This window comes from Mytilus edulis, chromosome 2 (genome assembly GCF_963676685.1).
Source record: "Mytilus edulis chromosome 2, xbMytEdul2.2, whole genome shotgun sequence".
NCBI classification, from domain to species: domain Eukaryota; kingdom Metazoa; phylum Mollusca; class Bivalvia; order Mytilida; family Mytilidae; genus Mytilus; species Mytilus edulis.
The window spans coordinates 30,839,939-30,860,721 of NC_092345.1; the positions used below are offsets into that span (position 1 = coordinate 30,839,939).

The 20,783-nt window shown below is 32.8% G+C and overlaps 2 protein-coding genes across 2 annotated transcripts in view; both read right to left on the reverse strand.

Moving 5' to 3' along the window:
- Positions 1-2,638, reverse strand: part of LOC139511947 (centrosome-associated protein 350-like) — a 126,011-nt gene extending 123,373 nt beyond the window's left edge. Inside the window, exon 1 of the mRNA XM_071299154.1 lies at positions 2,455-2,638. The gene's annotated coding sequence lies outside the window, so the exon portion shown is untranslated. The remainder of the gene's footprint in view (positions 1-2,454) is intronic.
- Positions 2,639-9,037: 6,399 nt separating this feature from the next.
- LOC139511949 (testis-specific serine/threonine-protein kinase 4-like) lies at positions 9,038-11,129 on the reverse strand. The gene has a single exon (XM_071299159.1). It carries the CDS (start codon positions 11,030-11,032, stop codon positions 9,764-9,766), a length of 1,269 nt encoding a protein of 422 aa, XP_071155260.1. The 5' UTR covers positions 11,033-11,129; the 3' UTR covers positions 9,038-9,763.
- Positions 11,130-20,783: the final 9,654 nt, after the last annotated feature.

The following is a 20,783-nucleotide window of genomic DNA, read 5'->3' on the forward strand; positions in this document are numbered from 1 at the left end:
ATTAACAGACTATTTGAATTTTGAACAATGAATTTCATAGACATGATTAAAAAAAAAAACTGTTTTCATTGTTATAATGTAATTGTATTCTCAGTTATGAATTGAACAATATAAACATATAAATATGTATAACATAAAGAAATAGAGTATTGCGGCACCGCAACAAATGACATTGAAAAAAATAGTTAATTTTTTTACGCCAATTGCAAATGTGATGCTATCCAAAATTTCTGGGGAGAACACTGCCTATAGGACACAGAAGCATGATGATTAAATAATTTATTGTGGAAGGAAGAAAAACTCATCTTATAGAATACAATCTGCTGCAAGAACCTAGGACCACTTCCAAGCTTAAAAAAAATAATTAAAAAATAAATATGAAACTGTACAGAAATTTTATAAAATAGTTGAATGCATGGAAGGAGATAATCTGTACAAAGAGGGATAACTCCAATTGTTTAATTTACTTTGTATCACTTTTTCCTGTCTATTTAAATAAAAAAAATCCTTTGGGGTTTAATTAAAGAATCAATATACATTGTATATACTGTTATCAAATCAAAATCTTTTGTGTGTCTTGATGGAGAAAAATGAACTCTTAAATATATTTTTAAGGGTCTATAGATCTATCAAAGCTCAACAAGGAAAACAAGGAAATCCCCATATATTTTCCCGCCTTATAAATAATAAATAGGAAATTCAAACCTGGAAATTGAAATCAAACATAAATAAATATATTTTCAATAAGTACATATGTACATGTATTTACACCAAATTTTGTTTGACCCTAACCAGTGACAAATAAAAAAAAACAAAAAAACACTGGAACAATGCACTTTATTCAATTATTGGAAAATTTTAATTGGATATAAATAGAAGTTTGATAAAACACTAATTTTGATCATTGAGAAACTTAATGTTTCCTTCCTTTAACAATACAATGCATACATTTGTACATGTATGTGATTAAAATGTTATTTTTACAGAATTATCTCCCTGTACGTGTTATGCACCACCATAATGTACTTGCACAGCATATTGGTAATCTGGACCTTCAGATTATCCTTATATAACAGTTTTACATTTCAAATCCACCAACTTGGTTTCTATTATGTACATTTGTACATTTAGGATCCTTTATTAAAATAAGATTTGTTTCTCATTTAATATAAGTGTCATTGATGTGAAACAATTTCCCGCCCTTTAAAGTAGACAATAATCTCTTTCTTCTCTGGTCATATCTGTCTTCTTTGTTTTTCGTAAATTGTTTTATTATAAAGGAAGCCAGTAGTTTCTCAATTGAACTGTTTCATATTTTTCATGTTGTTGCCTTACTAACTACATGTACAATGTACATGGAATGAGTTTTTCTCATTGTTGCAGGCTTCACATGTTTGGTTCCCTATATAATTGCTTACATCCACTTTATTTGAACTGGGGTGGACAGTTGTCTCATTTGCAATCATGCCACATCTCCTTATTTCTATATTATAACCTACATTATCAGGGCCTATTATAGCTGACTGTGCGGTGTGGGCTTTGCTCATTGTTGAAGGCCGTACGGTGACCTGTAGTTGTTGATGTCTGTGTCATTATGGTCTTTTGTGGATAGCTGTCTCATTGGCAATCATACCACATCTTCTTTTTTATATTACCATTAAAAAAGTTCTGTGTGGCTATGAATGCATGATAATATGAAATGAAAGTCACACTCCATGGCAACACTTGCTGTGAAAAGAATGACGAAATCCACCATTGAATCTATATTATCAAGGATAATGTAAAGGTCAGGACTATTCATTGCTATCACAATAAAATGTAGGACAGAAGTGGGTTTTTCAGAATGTTTAAGGTTGGGCTAAGAGTAAAAGAAAAAACACTGCCACAATCACAATTGGAAAAATTAAAGTTTTCTACCAAAATTACCGGTTATTTTTATGACCGTCACTTCACACGTAAGCTCAGTCCCAGACATATCTCAATTACAAAGTTTCAGTACCATTAAATCAAAATAGCTGTGAGAAAAAAGTGTTATAAACAATCTGTTCTTTAATACATGTACATGTCCTTTTTTAATTATCTGGTTTTCGTTGCAATACACATTTTTTTTAAATTTTTGAGGCATAAACACAACTAATAAATGTCTGATAGAACAGAATGTGGAACAGAGCATTGTCAATCTTGTTGTTACCATTTCGCTTTAAGGGGGGTTACCAAAATTAATATCAAATTAACACAATATTTATATGATTATCTTAGTAGACTTACAAATGCATTTGAAACTTTGTGATACATAAAAGCTGTGTTTTCCGTTATTTACCGGTCAAGATAATCTACAAAATCATTTCAAACATAATGTTGCCGAGTTAGCTAAATGCAAAACATCTCATAATATTTTTGTTGGGCCTTCGTTACACAGTAACCTGCAAATGTTTCTGTTTTATGTACACTTACTTATGAAAGTTATAATATGAAAATATTAGAAATTATTGTGTTGTCTATTATAAATGTCTGTTCTTTCTGATTGCATGTTTTTCTGTCATCCCTTCGCAATGTAAACACTGGCTAAGCAAACATGCCTCGACGTACTCCAAAATTCGCCGCCATTTTGTAACATTTATTGGATGACGGGTAAACTGGTACCTACTGGTTTCCACAATAATTCTCTGTTTATTCGCTTTGCTCAAGACAGCTAATATTTATCAAAGACGTGGTTACACTATTTTAAAAACAGTTCTTAGATCTATCATAACTGAGGGGGAGGACAGGGGGTACCCTTCTCCCTTCTCCCACCCCTCTTCTCCTTTCTCCTACCCCTCTTCTCCTTATTTTATTTTTTTAATTTACCGGAAAAAAGAGATATTTTATTTTTTCATATTTAATTTTTTTTCTCCAACTTTTTCTCCTTTCTCCCAGCCTTCCTCTCCTTTCTCCTACCCCCTTTCTGCTTCCGAAACTGAAATAAGCAGTACTTCGGCATGAACACCCAGTGATCACGAATCCAATATACTTGTTGGCCGCAGCCGGGACTCGATCGCGGCCGGTTTATCATGAGCACTTTCAAATTTTGTAAAATTATGGTCAATGTTTTTCAAGTCTTTTTTTCGTACTTCCTGTCTATTAATAATACTGTCTATTAATAATACATTATCAACGCTTTTCGCGGGCATCTATATATTTTTTTTCTTTCTAACTATCCATATCGATCATTCGTTTTTCAGTAATCAAAATCATTTACTAGTCCCTGGATCTGCCAACCTAGTCCATGTGGGCACAGACACTTGAGATTCATTGTTTCTATCCATGGATAGGCCAACTATATATGATTAGTCGACCTTCTCATAAAGATATATATGGATAATCGACCTCAGTTCCGGTGGATAGAAACAAGTGCATATGTCATAGCTATAGGTGCTTGACGGGACAGGACAATTTTATGCTTTTCCCCCTTTTTCCATAATCCGTTATTTTTTCCGTTTTTTCTTACATTCAATTATTTTCTCGTTTTTCTATATAATAAGAAAATTTATATACTTAAAATAACATTTATTTGCTAATTACTCCCAACAATGCAAACTTTATTGATAGTAAATAGCAAATATTATACCAGTTTATATTTGTACAGTGTGTAGTATATACATTATGATACAGAAAAACGCGGAAAATAATTGAAATCAGAGACATATAAATACATGTCTCTGTTGAAATTAATAGAAAACGAAAAAATAACGGTTTTACAAAAAAAAAGGGGAGGGCAAAACAAATTTTTGTCCTGGCCCCAAGTTGTTGCAGGTAAAACCAGAAGAGCTCTTTGGACGCAACTTAATTTATAACTCGAATGTTATTATCATTTTTATTTGAAAAAAATAAATTATCGAGTTACCTCCCGTATACCAACAAGCACTGGCGATCAATTCTATATTATTATATAAATGTCATGATGCCAATCAAGGGTCCTTAATTGGAAAAATAAGTATTCTTATTCTTAATGAATGCCACTGGAGGTTAATATAAAAAAAAAAAAAAAAGAAGATGTGGTATGATTGCAAATTAGACAACTTTTCCATAAGAGACCAAAATGACACATACATTAACAACTATAGGTCACTATAGAAATACATATAAAAAAACCAAGAGTGGACATGGCGGGGAACTTGTATATCCAAACAACAAAACGACACTAAGTAATGATCTGAGAGTACTCTCAGTTACTGACAGCTAATGATCTGAGATTATTCGCAGTTACTGACAGCTAGTGCAAAGCCATGTTAACAACTAATAATTAAAATCCTGCATCTAAGAATAAAGGTTACTTTTCACTTTCTAAGGGCAAATTTTCAACCTAGTGTGTAATGATTGTAAGATACTCTTTTAGAAGTTCAACGACAAAAATTTGTCCAAGCCTTCACCAATTATCATTTCCAGAGGAACATGTAGCCCCAATATGTCATGATAGTACCGTAATTCATCAATGGAAGTGGAAAGGTCGAGACCGGACGCTCTCAAAGATTATGAAACGATGAATGCCAATATTATGATAGACATGTTTGGTTAATATAAATGCCTTGGCTTCTTTCGAATTACATTATATATAAAATGATAGAGTTGCCTCTCGCGTACGGTATGGGGTTTTCTTATTGTTGAATTGTTGAATGCCGTATCGTTGCATTTATAATTGCTTAAGGCTACTCCATTTGAACTTCGGTGGTAAGTTGTCTCATTGGTAATCATACCACATCGCCTCTCCTTATTTTTATAATAACAATATAGTATGTTTAAAATCTTATTACGAAATATAGAGGATGGATCTGTGAAAATATACAAGCGACGCAATATTACTAGAATACTGACATTTTTCACCTATAGCCAATTCAAATAATTATGTTATAAAAACTTCCAGGAACCAGTATGTGTTAATTTGCAATTAATGTTCTGCACAATCTGAGTATAGAAATATCGTGCGTTTTATCATCCTCCATAATAAGGAGAATAATAGCCATTATAAATATTAAAATAGGCCACCATAGACTTAATTCCGTCATCCAACAGTTCTTCTATTTTGAAATCACTGGACACCGTATGGAACCATTTATGGGGTAGAAGTTCGTCTATATAAGCACACGAGTTCATCTTCAGTTCTCAGTGAGGCTTGTGTCGTTCAATCTTACGTTTTCTATGAAGTGTAGTGTTCTGTTGACTTAGTTTAGTTTAAACGTATTTTATTTGCAAAAGTAGCAAAAGGGATTAGACACAAGTTATAACAACATTAGAGACGTCTTCTCCCAATATAAATATAAACACAAAGTACATTAGATAACGACGAAAAAACATAGTAGGAATGCATGTAATACATACTACAAACGAAAATTAGAAATAAAAAGAAAAAAAATGCAATATAATACGGAATAATAATGAAAAAACTGGACTGGAGTGAAGGGTTGTAAAGTAGAAATTTAGAATGTTAATTGATTGTTTTAAATCTTTGTGTTATTCTGATATAAGATTGTACGGACTCAAAAATGTCTTTGTTTTGCTGAAAAGAAAGGTCACCGTCACCAGCTAATAGAAGCTCAATGGATAGAGCATATCTTTCTAATTTTAAAAAACAGTATTTTTCTTGCTTCATTTTGCCTTTTTATTGTTTCTATTTTGATAAATATGTTGTATGTTTTTCACGACTTATGAGGGTCACTTATGGTTTTAACAGCCCCTATGACCTTCTCATTTTTCGCTCGCTTGCAGTGTTTGTTTTTTTCGACGTCCAAGATATAGTTGAATTATAAAATACTAACTACATGTATATATATAATCATGAATAGAAGTAAAAGACATGAAAACCCAACCGATAGAAAAATTGCTAGACAAGATCTGAACAATTTTTATTTACTTAAGGAAACGGAAAACTCGACTCCTGATATTTCAACAGATTTACAACGCATTTTCTTCTTTTACGTAGATTATTGGATTCTACTCAGTTCAAGTTAAGAATAAAATCGGTGGGTTTCTTTCCTTACCGTGAGCTAAAATCTTCCGTTAGTTAACTAATGAATTTAAGTGGCTTCGTTACAACAAAAACACGATTTTCATCCATGATTTACTGACTGTTTGAAGATTGAGTTTCTTTAAAGAACGGAATAGCTCTGTGAGATGGTTTAGGTAACCGGAAAGACGTGAACGCTAGATTATTGTATTGTTATAGAAGCACGCGGGGAAACGACGTCCGGACCGCGATCATTAATTAATAGAGAAATTCTTGAAAACATAATGGATTCGATATGTACTGGACAAAAACTATAAAAATAAAAAAAATATCTTAGATATGACAATAGACGGTTTTATGAGCTCATTAATTTGTGCATGAGTGCTTACTATATTCAAGGTACAACCTACATTGTCGCTTCTACATAACCGAACAATTACAATACAGTCTCAAGCAGAGCTATAGGGTTTGATTCATTTTTCTTGATCTTTAGTTTCTTTCGGTCTGATTAATATATACAGACATCCCGAAAAATTAGAGTACTTCATAGTGAGACCACACGTATTAAGATAGCAAAACATTCTTCCCGTGTATATAACAACGTATTAGATTTTACCGAGAGAAATTTATGTATTACTGAAAAATTATTACACCAGTGTTTTCGATATCACAAACTGGTCAAAACATTTACTAAATTTTATCACCGGTATAAGGAAATAATTCGTAAATATAACTCAACATGCAGACATCTTATACGTTCAGGTATTTCACATCCAATCATTTTATGGTAATATTCTTTACAAAGCACAAAAATGTAAGTATTCACCTCAAAAGCTTACAAAACCTTTAAACAGACTTATTAAGAAGGGATATAGTTACGATACTGTTGTCAGGTCATTAAATATTTGCATATTTTGGCTTTAATATTGATTCACTTATAGGGTCTTTGCATCGGAACTAAACACATTTATTTTAAAAAAAAAACCAGTTATTGGCATGACACGGGTTATGTTCTTCTCATATAGTTTATGATAGTATGATACTAAACCCCTAACGGGAAGGATTGTGCCTGATATTCATATGATGAAGACATAATCTTTCAATCAGTTAAATTGAGGTCTGGAGCTGGCATGTCAGTTAACTGCTAGTAGTCTTTCGTTATCTATGCATTATTGTCATTTTATTTATTTTCTTTTGTTACATCTTTTGACATCGGACTCGGACTTCTCTTGAACTGAATTTTAATGTGCGTATTGTTATGCGTTTACTTTTCTACATTGGCTAGAGGTAAAGGGGGAGGGTTGAGATCTCATAAACATGTTTAACCCCGCCGCAATTTTGCCTGTCCCAAGCCAGGAGCCTCTGGCCTTTGTTAGTCTTGTATGATTTTTAATTTTAGTTTCTTGTGTATAATTCGGAGTTTAGTATGACGTCCATTATCACTGTACAAGTATACATATTTTTAGGGGCCGGCTGAAGGACACCTACGGGTGCAGGAATTCTCGCTACATTGCAGACCCATTAGTGGCCTTCGGCTGTTGTCTGCTATATGGTCGGGTTGTTGTCGCTTTGACACATTCCCCATTTCCTTTCTCAATTTTATTCTCACATTGAAAATTATACCACATCTTCTTATTTTTATACCTAGTATCATATGCGATACACAAATTTTCAGAAAGGATAACATAAATGCTATGATATAACTATATATGCTCTTCTGACATTGCTGCTGACGCTAAACTTTAACTTGAATAAATGTGACTCAAATGACATTTTCATTTAAACGGTTTCATACATCGTGTATAAAAATACGGTTGATATCATATTAAATATTCACCTTTCAAAATAAAGAAGGCTTAAACTATAACACATCATTTACCATCTTTAGAAACTATGATACTCATAAACAAGTTTTATTATTGCTATTTAATGCCTCACGATAGGAAAGAAACTTGCAACTGAAATCTCCGGGGGAGAGAGGGTCCGTATCCTTTTTAGAAACGATGATACTCATAAACAAGTTTTATTATTGCTATTTAATGCCTCACGATAGGAAAGAAACTTGCAACTGAAATCTCCGGGGGAGAGAGGGTCCGTATCCTCATTTTCTTGTGGTTGGTGTAATTCCCGCTCTTTATCTTGACCAGTTGAGCCAATACCAAAATTTACTTTGTTCTTCTCTTGAATATGTGTGACATATTTGCCACTGCAAATGAATCAATTTTCAATGTACCAATATGCATGCAATTGCTATACCACTTGTAATGAATTTGAAATGATTTTTACTGAATATGACACAAATAACTCTGTTAAAAATGTGCCGGTATTTTTATATGTATGTATATAATGGTTTACTTTTATAAATTGTTATTTGGATGGAGAGTTGTCTCATTGCCACTCACACCACATCTTCCTATATCTATATACGGAAGTCACTCTAGACAACGCCAACGGTTCATGAAAGAACAATGCTTTAAAAATACTCAATTTTCCCCCAAATAAACGTATTATCAAACTTTCACAAAAGAGTTAAATGCCATTATTAGAAATATTTGCAACTGGAAATTTAGCAACCGACAACCTATCATTCAACTTATAATGGATGTGTTTTTTTAGTTTTTGATGAAAATCTAGAAGTCAAACTTTTATTCATAGTTTCTTTTAACCATGATTTGTTAATACACAAGAAGCCAGATTAGCCGTGCTTTTACAGAATTTAAGCTGTAAAATTAAGGTAGCTTTAATTCCAGAGGGGGGTTCCGGGGGTTGGAAAACCCCCCTTTTTTTTTACGATCAATGCATTTGAATGGGAACATTTAATTGGAACCCCCCCCCCCCCCCTTTTTGTCCTGGGTTAGGAACCCCCCTTTTTAAAATGGCTGGATCCGCCCCTGATCTCTTATCAGTCTATCTACATAAGTTACCATATACATTGTACTTCAAAATGCATATATCTTGCAGTATTTGAAGGGGTATTTCCAAAAAATAAGTAAAGACTCGCTTAAAGAATGCACATTATTTAAAAACGAGTATGAATTACATGTAAAACAAAACAAAAAGATTTATCAATATTTATTTGTCTCATTTTTATCACAGCTACATGCATGATACTGGACAGGGTCTGTGTTTGTAGTATTCAGTAAAGTACTTGAACAACCTTGACCCATAATTGAAACAAAACCGGACTCGGTAATTGGACACCCTATATATATTAGAACGTCGAGTGCAGGTCGAAACTAAATACCATATATTAAAAGTACTGGCTACGATTACCCGCAAAAAGTAACTCCGAGACTAATTGCTGAAATGTGTTTCTTGCTAGGACCCGATGTCATATACGGAAATTGCGAGTAACAATTAATAATATAGATTTTATTTTTACCCGCAAAATATATTCTGACAATTGCTCCGAACTTCGACATTAATCTCAATCTGACCAAAATTTGTTTTTCCGATGATCCTGGGGAAAATTAAAAAAAAAAATCTATTTTCTATCAATATAAATTTGTTCAAATATGTAAAACAACGTATACTGGACAATAACACGAAGAGTACATACAATGTATCCCAATACTGCAAACAACATAAAATGCAAACGTATAATTTTGCAGGTAGCACTAAAAAATTATACCAACTAGTCTCGAGAGTAGCAATGAAGATTATTCATACCGACTATATTGTTACTTTTTGCGGGTAATCGTAGCCATTGCCTACATTAAATGAACTCCGAAATGCCATACCGAAACACAGAACCTGTCCGTTAGTTTTTGCCTGATTTACATCTTATATTCCATACTGAGTTTTAATTTCTTGCTCCCTTTGGCCTTCTCTTATCTTTTTGGGTTGACGAATCATGTAAAAGTTTCCTATTTGAACCTTTGTGTGCTTTTCCAACATCCATTCGCTATATTTTGTTCTATTTAATGAAAATCTGGAGTGCGAACAAAATGTAAGTAATCCTCTTACGAGTTGTTTCAGCTCAAATGTTAATGACAAGACACGCGTTTCCGGGAACTCTATTTCTTTGGACGCACGGTTCAAAAACTCGGATTTGATTAAACCTAATGGATACCTGCCTGTGCACATTAAATATAGAATGCACCCTAATGACCATACATCTGACACTTTGGGATCGTAGGGATGATCCATCAGTATTTCTGGAGCTTGAAATCCAGTAGTTCCACAATTGTCAGTCCTTAGTGGATCTCCAGAAAAATAAACTATAGCATGGCCAAAGTCTGATATCTTTAAAGAATTGCGTGAAGTAACTAGAATATTTTCTGTGCACAAATCTCTGTGTGCGATTCCTTGGAGATGTAAATATTCGATTCCTGAAAATATCTGATTGAAGTACTTGTGTGTAACGGATTCGGTCAAAAACCTTGCATCGTGAACTTTTAGAAGTTGTTCTAGAGTACCATTTTCACAAAATTCTAAAACAACACCATACCGACCTTCGTAGCAAATACTGTTTAACCAAGTCAAAACATGTGGATGGTGCAATTGTTTTAGATGGTTTAATTCAAATGTCATATCGGTTTTCCAAGAGTAACGAGATCGGCTCCGGGACTTCGCTGTGTTTAGCTTCAAAGCAACAGGACAAAATTCACTCTCCTCAAAGTTTTGTTTTTTGTGCAGATCTTGTGCCAAAATTATTGTTCCAGATCTACCCTTTGCGATCACTTGTAACGGTCGGTATCCCAAAAGTTCTAGGTCCGGTATCATGGCATCATAATGAATATTTCCAGTTTTAATCTGTCTATTCGGATATTTACTGAGAGGAATTGGATATTTGTATTCCCATTCATCGCCAAGATCACACTTCTGTCTAAAGAAAACTAGATTGTCCTTGTCTTCGGGTTTGCCACTACTGGATGTTGCAACCGATACAAAATGGTGCCCTGTCACGACATCGTTGAAATCTCCACTTGCCGAGCTCGATGGTAGATTATGAAAAGATTTCGAAGGTGACTGTTCTTGAATCTGGCAACTATCCCCGCCTATATGAGGCTCCATTTTTCTCTTTTTCCTCTCCGGCTCCTCTGAATTCATGTCGGGAAACTTTCCATTCGTAAAATGTTTGATAGTGTGTACTTTTGCAATGCGTTGATATTCACGACGATTGTTATGCTAGTTGTATAGATATCTTTATGACGTCAACACAGACCAACATTTATTCGGACCAAAATTTCCGTGTTTTTGTATGTGCATGTCCGTCGTCTGTCGACGGCGACGTAAATATCGTCGTTTGACATTTTGAGAAAACACTGAATTCCAATAGGTCACTAACTGTTTCTTACATTTTGAATTCTAAGCAGTAAATTCCAGAAAATTACTTAATATTCTATAGATTTGTGTACAAGTTTATGTGGTCAGTAAATTCTTTCTCTGCATTGAATAAGTTTAAGATACTCATATAGATAAAAAGACAATATTTTGTTACATGTAGGCTTTTAACATTTTTATAGAGATTATACCGCAATGATTTTTTGAAATCCCGCCGTAATCACATATTTCAATTTTTACATAAATAAACCAAGCGGTCTCTTTAGGAATACTATTTGTGACGCAGTATATAAATCAATCATATATATTTTCTACTCCTTTAATCTTTCATATTTCAAATGATTCCTTGAAGAGGGGTTTATATTCCGGCCAAAATTAGAAAGACAGCCGAGACATTAACATTGTTTGTCAATGGTAACCTTCCAACTCCAAAACGAGTTGCTTAGTTAAAGTTGCGATTTCTTATATATTTACAGACCCATTTCATAAGGTGATATATGATCTGCTAACCTACAAAGAAGGAAAGAAATCAACAAGTTACTAATGTTTTCACGATCTTTTTCTTTTTCATCATCATACAAATTTTAGGATCAAACTCACTGTACAAGTCTTGCTTGTTTGGCTTAGTGATAGAATGGCAGAATCTCATTTCTACTAAGATCAGACCGGTCATATTCGATACATGTAACAATACCAAATGCGCCGATTTTTATGTAGGGTAAAGGAATTGTCTACCTTGTTTTTCCCATATATATCGTCCACGTCCATGTGAGTTGTTTTTAGTTGTTGTATATTTTATTAGGGGGGGCGGCTATATGATAGAAATTCACTAGGATTTTAAGATTTGATTTAGACAATTTAATAAACGATGCTTAACCTCAAAAAAAATATTGATAGTATCTGATTTAGCACTAGATTATCATGAAACTAATTAAAAGACAGCTGAACTATAGTAACTGGAGTTATAAAAATTAACAAATGAGAAGAATAGAACCGTGTCTGATGCCGATTGTTTTTGCTTACAATAAATGCATTCATAACTAAATATTTATTTTTACATGTATTATTGGGTGTGAGGATCTATATCACACCGCCTCAGATATCCGTTAATACGCTTTGTGTCTGCATATTCCTTAATTGGTTAACGAGGTAATGTGCGACTGGGCGACAATAACCGCCATTTTTATGAGCTGATCGGCTCGTAAATAGACAATTGGAAAATGAAACCGACAACACAATGACGTAAGACTGTTCATTAAAGATCTCATGACCTTTTCATCACCTATTTGTAAGCAATGATAAAAGTGTGAGCCTATCAGAGAATGATTATTAAACGAAAACGCAGTTTACAGTTAGAACCATTCAATTTACTAAGCGTTTATACCAGACCGAATACATTTTTATCATCATGCAACTATTAAAACTGAATTTAGTCAACAACAAAAACAGGAGGAAGATACCAAGGGAACATTCTAAACTTCCAAGAAGAAGAAGAACTGACATCTCCACGAAAATTGACCCCCCCCCCCCCAAAAAAAAACGAACAGTATGGGCTTTGCTCATTGTTGAAGGCCGTACGGTGACCTATAGTTGTTAATGTCTGTGTCATTTTAGTCTTTTGTGGATAGTTGTCTCATTGGCAATCATACCACATCTTCTTTTTTATAAGTCCATAAAACACTAAACAATAGAAAACTATTAAAAGATTGATAAGGACGAGAATTATTTTCTTTGACATATATACATGTGTACATTTTTGTTCAAGGCTTACATCGTAATATCATGTATATGGCGACTTTTTGTTCAAGGATATGGTTGAATTTCTGAAATTTATTATCTAAACCCTTTTTATTGATCAAATTATTCGTACAGTGTATATTGACTTGTTTGTTTTCAGATGTCTTTTGATTTTTGATTGAGTTAAGCCATTTCAATTAATATTTTATAGTATGTTTTTCTATGTTGTGATGTTTTTTTATGTTACACTATCGTTTCAGGTAACTCCATAAATGTTTTTCATATTGATTATATCGTCCTGAACATGCATGAAATATTTGCCGCTGGATGTTAAGCAAGCAACAATCAATCAATTTAATACAAAAGTTGAAGTCCTGCAGATTAAAAATGAATGTGCTTATTATAAAAAAAAGAAGATATCAAGGGTACAATCAAAATAAATAAACCAAAGATAAAAAAAAAAGACGAAAAGAGCCCACAGCTTCAAGAATCCAATCCAAAATGAGTTCAATAAAAGACTAAGTATATTTCCAAAAATAAAAAACAAAAACAAAAACACTAAAACGTTCTAAATTTTAATGATTATGTAAATAAGATTTAAAACTCGATTTATAACAGTTTGAAAAAAAAGACTCGAAAATTAACGAAACGAATAAAAATGCATCAGGATAAGATGCGTCCCATTTAGATTTCCAGGAACCGGAGATTTGACATCAACATTGCATGCATGCTGTAACAAAAAAAAGTAGTATTTACGCCAACAAAGTGAGAACAAGAATTTGGCAAAAATTAAATAATTAGAATTTCAAAATGTACAGAAAATCTCATCCTCTATACACGAAAAACTAAATTGTGGAACACGAACTCGACCATAAATTGATGGAACTTATGTACCCTAAACGGATATGCAGCTCTTGCTTCACTTGCGCCACCCGTCATATAGTCAGTCTGGAAATCTTAATTTACTTCTTTGAAAAGGTGGCAACAATTGGGGTACAAACAGATATAGCTAATTTGATTTTTGTATATCAAACTAAAGAAAAATAAATCTTATAGCTCTCTCTATATATGAAAACTCGAGAAATGCTTATTGCATCAGGTATATTATTTTATTAGTTTTGCATGGTTTTCATCCATATGTTCTGTTCAACATATATCAAGAGAGCTTCACAGTACAAGATTTAAGGATTCTTTATCCTTTTTTATTACCACCGGTGGGTGTGGTTAAGTCAAGTTTTGAATGATTTACATGTGAGATCAAAAGACAAACGAGTCGTGATGAACAATTCATAATTCTTTTATTTCACTTCAGTATAGAGAAGACTATAGTTTTATGTTCCCAATGGAATAACCTTTATTCGAATCAGCTGTAGGAAAGTTGTAGGTTCAGGCGACGTGTGTGTATGGTAAACCCGAAAACGAATAAAAAATTTACGACTTTTAAAATTGAGTGAATAGCTCGACATTGGATATTTCTTATCCCTGGGCATATTTTCCATATTTATAAAAATAAAAAATGGAATACAAGAAGTTCAACATGAAACGTTCGGAACATTAACTCCGTGACCCGGATGTTCCACGGCAATTTTGCGACACTAATTACCACCCTTTCTTTTGCAGCTGAGCCTCGTAATGAAAATGAGAAGCTGTCTCGTGTGAGCGGATGAATGGGACTTAGGGAATCTCTTAACATCGATAAATCTACACTAAGACAAGCACAAAATAGTTCCCAGAGGCAAAATGAAAAAGAAATAAACATCTTAAATATCAATTGAAATTGGAGATAAACAGATAAAATTGTCAAGTGATTTGTTCAGTTTGTTTCAAAGACAATGGCTTTGATAACATAGAACCAACTAAACTGACGCCTAACATGCAAGATAAAAATGTCTTTTTCAACAGGAGCAATTGGAAATGAACTAGAATTCCATAACTTAAGATATTAACTGCATGCTAAAAATGTTGTCTTAATTGCCATTTACAAATGTTCTTGAAATTAGGTCGCCTTCCAACGAAAGGCCTAGGATTTGAATGCAAAGCAATTTCTTTTTAGTCTCATTTCTAAACAAGCCACTCTGCATTTTCCGCTCAGAGAACCCAAATAAAGGAGTAGGGAAATAAGCCTTATAAGGCCCTTACTTGACCCAAAAATTACTGCAAATTTATAAGTTATCATACATATTCTTAAAAATAAACTGAAAACTTGACTAAGGTATAAGGAACTAAGAAACACACAAAAAAATTAATATCGAACAAGTTACCATGGCAACAAATCATGACTTAATTTGACTATTATGTTAAATTTCGTGATTTTCCTTGTTTTTTCATCAAATTTTAAGCAGTTTATTTTAGATTGGCAAAGAATGTGAGCACCCAAGAAACAACTTTATGTTTGGTGAGATTATGCCAATAGTTATAGTAAAGAGCTCTCTAATTATGTTGTTGTTTCTTGGCTGTGTAGGATGTTTCCACAACGGAAATAAAGATAGAAAACTGCATAAATTCTGTATTTTTTTTTATCGTTTATGTGAAAACAGTACATATTATGACGTAATTGTGACGTCATCAGATAAAAATCTTCATGTTTTTCATTTATATTTCTTGACCCGATGTATTTCTAAACATTATGTGCCGGCAATTTGAAATGGTTTTCAAACATTTTATTTTCTAGGCCCTAATGCCCCTATACTCCTTTGCAATTTGAAAATTACATGCAACGCCAATTCGCTCAAAGTAGAACAGGAGACTTTATGTGTATACTGTGTACTAGTTACTAGTAGTTGACGAGGGGTGGTTTTAACGACCTTGAGATAACCCATGAGGGTCTTGCAAGGTCGGTTCTCGTATTTTATTTACAAAGACAATAACACAACTGATTGAATATTTGACAATTCTTATTAGATTTGCATATTTCAAAATACTTGTATGTGATTAGTGTGTTAGAACTTTTGAATTTCCCTTAATTCGGTTTATACTTTTATTGGACCATGTTAATTGTCAAAACAGAACCAAAAAGTTTTTGGGAGTTATTGGAGTATAATTACATCACATGTATGTTGTATTGGAATGCATAATTTTGATTTTACACAACAATCTCGAGGCACCCAAAATTCATAGTTTTATTTCCATATAATTACATTAGATGTATGTTTCATTATAATACGTTATTCTGATTGGCCAACTGCACATCTCGTGCTATTCCTGAAACAATTGTATTAGACAATAACATTTATCATTCATGATGACACGAGGTCCCACAATAAAGTGCACAGGTAAATTAAATGAAAACTTGATAAAAATCGTGTTTTCATGATTCTAGCTAAAAAAATGTAATTATAAGTATTGAATGCTTCTTTTTGTAACTTTATAGGGTTGTAAAAGCGTTGACCGTGCGCACATTTTTAGTATGAAGCGCTTCCGCGCTTCATACAAAATGTACTTCGGTCAACGCTTTTACACCCCAATAAATTTACAAAAAGCAGCATTCAATTCTTAAATAAAATACAACAGCTATGACGGCACGTGCTTTTTCAGTGACAATGATAAAACAATACACAGAAAAGCAATGGGAAAAAAGTAAAATCACAAAAATACTGAACTTAGAGGAAAATCAATTCGGAAAGTCCATAATCACAAGGCAAAATCAAATAACAAAACGCATCAGAAACGAATGGACAAAAACTGTCATATTCCTGACCTGGTACAGGCATTTTCAAATGTAGAAAACTGGTTTTATAGCGTTAACCCTCTCACTTTGATGACAGTCTCATCAAATTAAGTTATATTTACATTGATGCGTTAACTAAACAGACACAATAAATAGAATAGTCAAAATATGGGTACATCAGTCATCATCGTATTTATATAACAGTTTTAAAAGGAACAATTTAACAGAACACAAAAACATCTATCAACAAACACATTCATTGATTTGTGTATCTGATGTCAGAAAATTTTATGCGTCACATAGATTTGTCGTTCAATGTGCATAGAATCAATTTTAAAATTTACATAGGCAATGTCAGCATATAGGGTTAAAAAATCAAAAGTATGTAAGAATCAATTTCAGAAATAGACCGAGATTGAAAATAGTCCAAAAGTTATATATAGAATTTATAAGAATCCACAAATAGTTAATTCCACTACGCGATTGAATGATTTTGGCGTTTATGGTTCAGCGTATTTTGTAATTCATAATTAGAAATATATCATAATGACATAAAATAGAACAATATCATACTGACAGGATCTTTTAAAGTACAGAGTCACGTTAAAAGAACCAAAGAAATACAAAAAGTCGCATATACAAAACACGCCACCAAAAAATGAAAGACAATACAAACACATTGACTAGATGTAAAAGTACCGAGCCACGTCAAACGGATATCACATAAAACCATTCAACAGTAAAAGTAATACTAATAATAGAACAAAGACAAATGAAAGAACTATAAAACACGTTGTTAAGATGATAAACAACACCAGTACGCAGAATCTATACATCAAGACCATCGTGTATTATTTGTGAAGTTGATACGGAATATTTATCAACAAGGTCTTGGTACCTTCCGATGAACTTAAACTCTTTTTTTTAGAAAAAAGGACGAGACGTTCTTTGACATACCCCTAGTTCATCAACTTTCTACTCAGACACTGATGACGTTTTACAAAGTCTGAGTAGGAGCTGGAAGCTCTTGAATATCGAATAAGTTGGGAAATATATATCCCATATGCAGGTGAAGTTGGTTATTGCTACTAAGGTGGGGGAAATTTATAATTTCAAAATTAAAATCGTCTCGTTTGTCATACATTCTGGTACTGAGATGACTGTGTAAGTCAAATTCGAGATATAAGTCTAAAAATGAGGCGGAGGAAACCGTGTCTTTTTTTTTAATCTCTAGTTCTGGCGGATATATTAATGGAACCCAATCAGAAAAGTTCGGATTGTTTAAGGAAAGAACATCATCAATATATCTGAAAGTGAACTCAAATAATTTGGCTTTTTTGAAAAGCTTGGTATACCTGTTAATTTTATGGTTCTAGCATAAAAATGTAATTATAAGAACTGAATGCTTCTTTTAATAATTTTATAGGGTTGTAAAAGTGTTGATGCTGTGCACATTTTTTTGCTGTAGAAAGCGCTTTGTTCAAAATGTGCTTCAGTCAACACTTTCACACACCAATAAAATCATTAATAGAAGCAATCAATTCTTATAAGTTAATTTTTCCATTTACTAACATTACATTGTCATTTCTGGGCCTTGTATATCTGACTATGCGGTGACCTATAATTGTTAATTTCTGTGTCATTTCGGTCTCTTGTGGCCGTGCGGTGACCTATAGTTGTTAATTTCTGTGTCATTTTGGTATCTTGTGAAGAGTTTTCTCATTGGCAATCATACCACATCTTCTTTTTTATATTAACTTTAAATGAAGTTTTTTCTTGCTTCAATTCAGGTTGTGAGTTGATCACCAAACAATTAAAATGTGTTGATCTTATTATATTAGTACAATTATGATTGATGAGTAAATACTAGGTGCCATGTTTTAATGTTTTTGAATACTTGTCATTAAATTTAGAGATATCTTTCATTGATAAAATTTCATGTTCTTCTTGCCGAAATTCGGAATTAAAAAATAAATAAATTCTATCTGTTTCGTGATCATATCAAGAGTAATCCTTTATTTCTTCAATCGGTATAAAATAACAGTCATTGTGAACCAGTATATTGACTCAATATTTCATTAATCATGGTTTTCTGACAGAACCAACAATTTTCAACTTTATTAAGCTCGGTACCTGCTTTCAGTTTGTCATCGGAATATCTCTATACTGTCATATAAGACCCTTACAGCTGACAAATCGAACGTCATTTTGTATCGCTAGTGACGCGAAGTGATGTCTGTACTCTTGTCAATTGCTACATTGAAGATGTGAAATGTCTCTTTGTGTGTAATTAATTACACCATTAGTTCGGAAATAATCCATTACCAATTCCGACAAGCCAAACAAATTGTTATCAAATAAGTAACTTATCTTAACTCGATACAATTCTTCATCAATTTCACGGCGTTGATAAGGCACATGTTATCGCATCTGAAGACATGGATAGTCTCAATCTATTGCAAGTTCCCATGTAGAAAGATCCGTCCTTTGTTTGCGGGGCAAGAGATGTAACCAAAAAAATCATACAACAAACTAATTTCTTATACTGTAATTTGTTGTTTAAAATATTTATGGAAACTGAGTTCTGATTGGACTTTCAACTTTTTTATGTATCAAAATAGTTCTATTAATTAATGCGTATCACTATTTTAATAATGCAGACATTCAATTTTTTACAGATTTTTGAAATTGCATATATATAAACTCATCATGTTTGTATATAAGTTTTTGATTTTCAAATATATTGGCTTCTTGCATCACTGAAGTGACATTTACTGTCAAAATGCGCATCTGATGCAGAACAGTTGGCTGCTGTTAATGTTGTTGCACGAAACTTCTAGATTAATATTTTGTTATATGCATTGTCTATAAACCAACATTATGTTTCAAATCACATTGAGTTTAAGATTGGTCTACAGTTATAAATATTCCCAATGTTATTGTAATTTTAAAGGGCACAAGCTGTCAAATTCGTGATAACTGATTTGACTCAAATTTTCATATTTGATTTATAGCCATGTAAAACATTCATCCTAATTATAAACAAGTCTAAAATGAACATTTTACAGGACATGGGCTCGATAATATGTAACTTCGTTTCGTGTGTATTTTTGTCTTGATTCCAACTAATTAACTATAGAGTTGATCTCAGAAGATATCCGATGGTCACATAAGCAATATAAACATAAAAATAGACAAAAGTAGAAAGTGAACTCGCGTGCAATTGGATTTTCTCGGTTTGTAGATTAAAAATAATTGTTAATCATTGTTTTTACCTGTATAAGAATGGGTTTTTTTTCGTGAATCGGATCAGTCAATCAAATGGTCCGAGACCACAATTATTTCGTAGTGCATTTCTTTTAGAACATAAATGAAAATTAAAAAAAAATCCCACCTGCGCAAAGTCAAGAAACTTTTACAGTGTGTTGTACTACTTTTGGGACAAACTGTATCAAAATTATAGAAAACTTCATGGGCTCTAACTCAAAATATGGACTATTTTATGTTTAGGGCGTCTTGAAATCTTTGGACAGCTTCCGAAGTGCTAATTTTAAACCTTTTTCAGCTGGACCAAATCACTACTTTCCTTTGAAATTCTGGACCCAAATTTCTTTACACAGTAATTTCACCCCCTACTTGCAATTTGAGGCATGAAACATGGAGAAACACTAGGGACTATATTTGTTGTTCGAACAACGAAAATCAAGGGACGACAATTGTGGTCTCGGATGAAATGATTTACCTTTGTTTCGAATTCACTTTCAATGTTGACATTCTTTTCCTTTAAATAACCGAACAAGCACAATGCATGTGTTATCCATCTCTAGCTAAGGGGTTAAATTGAAGTTCACATGAATACGGATTAAATGAGGTCGAATTATTCCCTTGCAAGTTAATAATTCATCATAAATGTTTCTCAGCTTAATTTGAAAAAAATGAACTATACTGGCTGCTAAATGTGAATTATTATTTCGCTATTTCACTATCGTTAAATTTTAATGATTGAACAAAAAAAATCATACTTTAGATTTTTTTATATCTCGTAACCAGTATGTCTATTAAACCATAATTATATAATTAAGTTTTTTTTCTGTATATTTCCCTCATTCTACG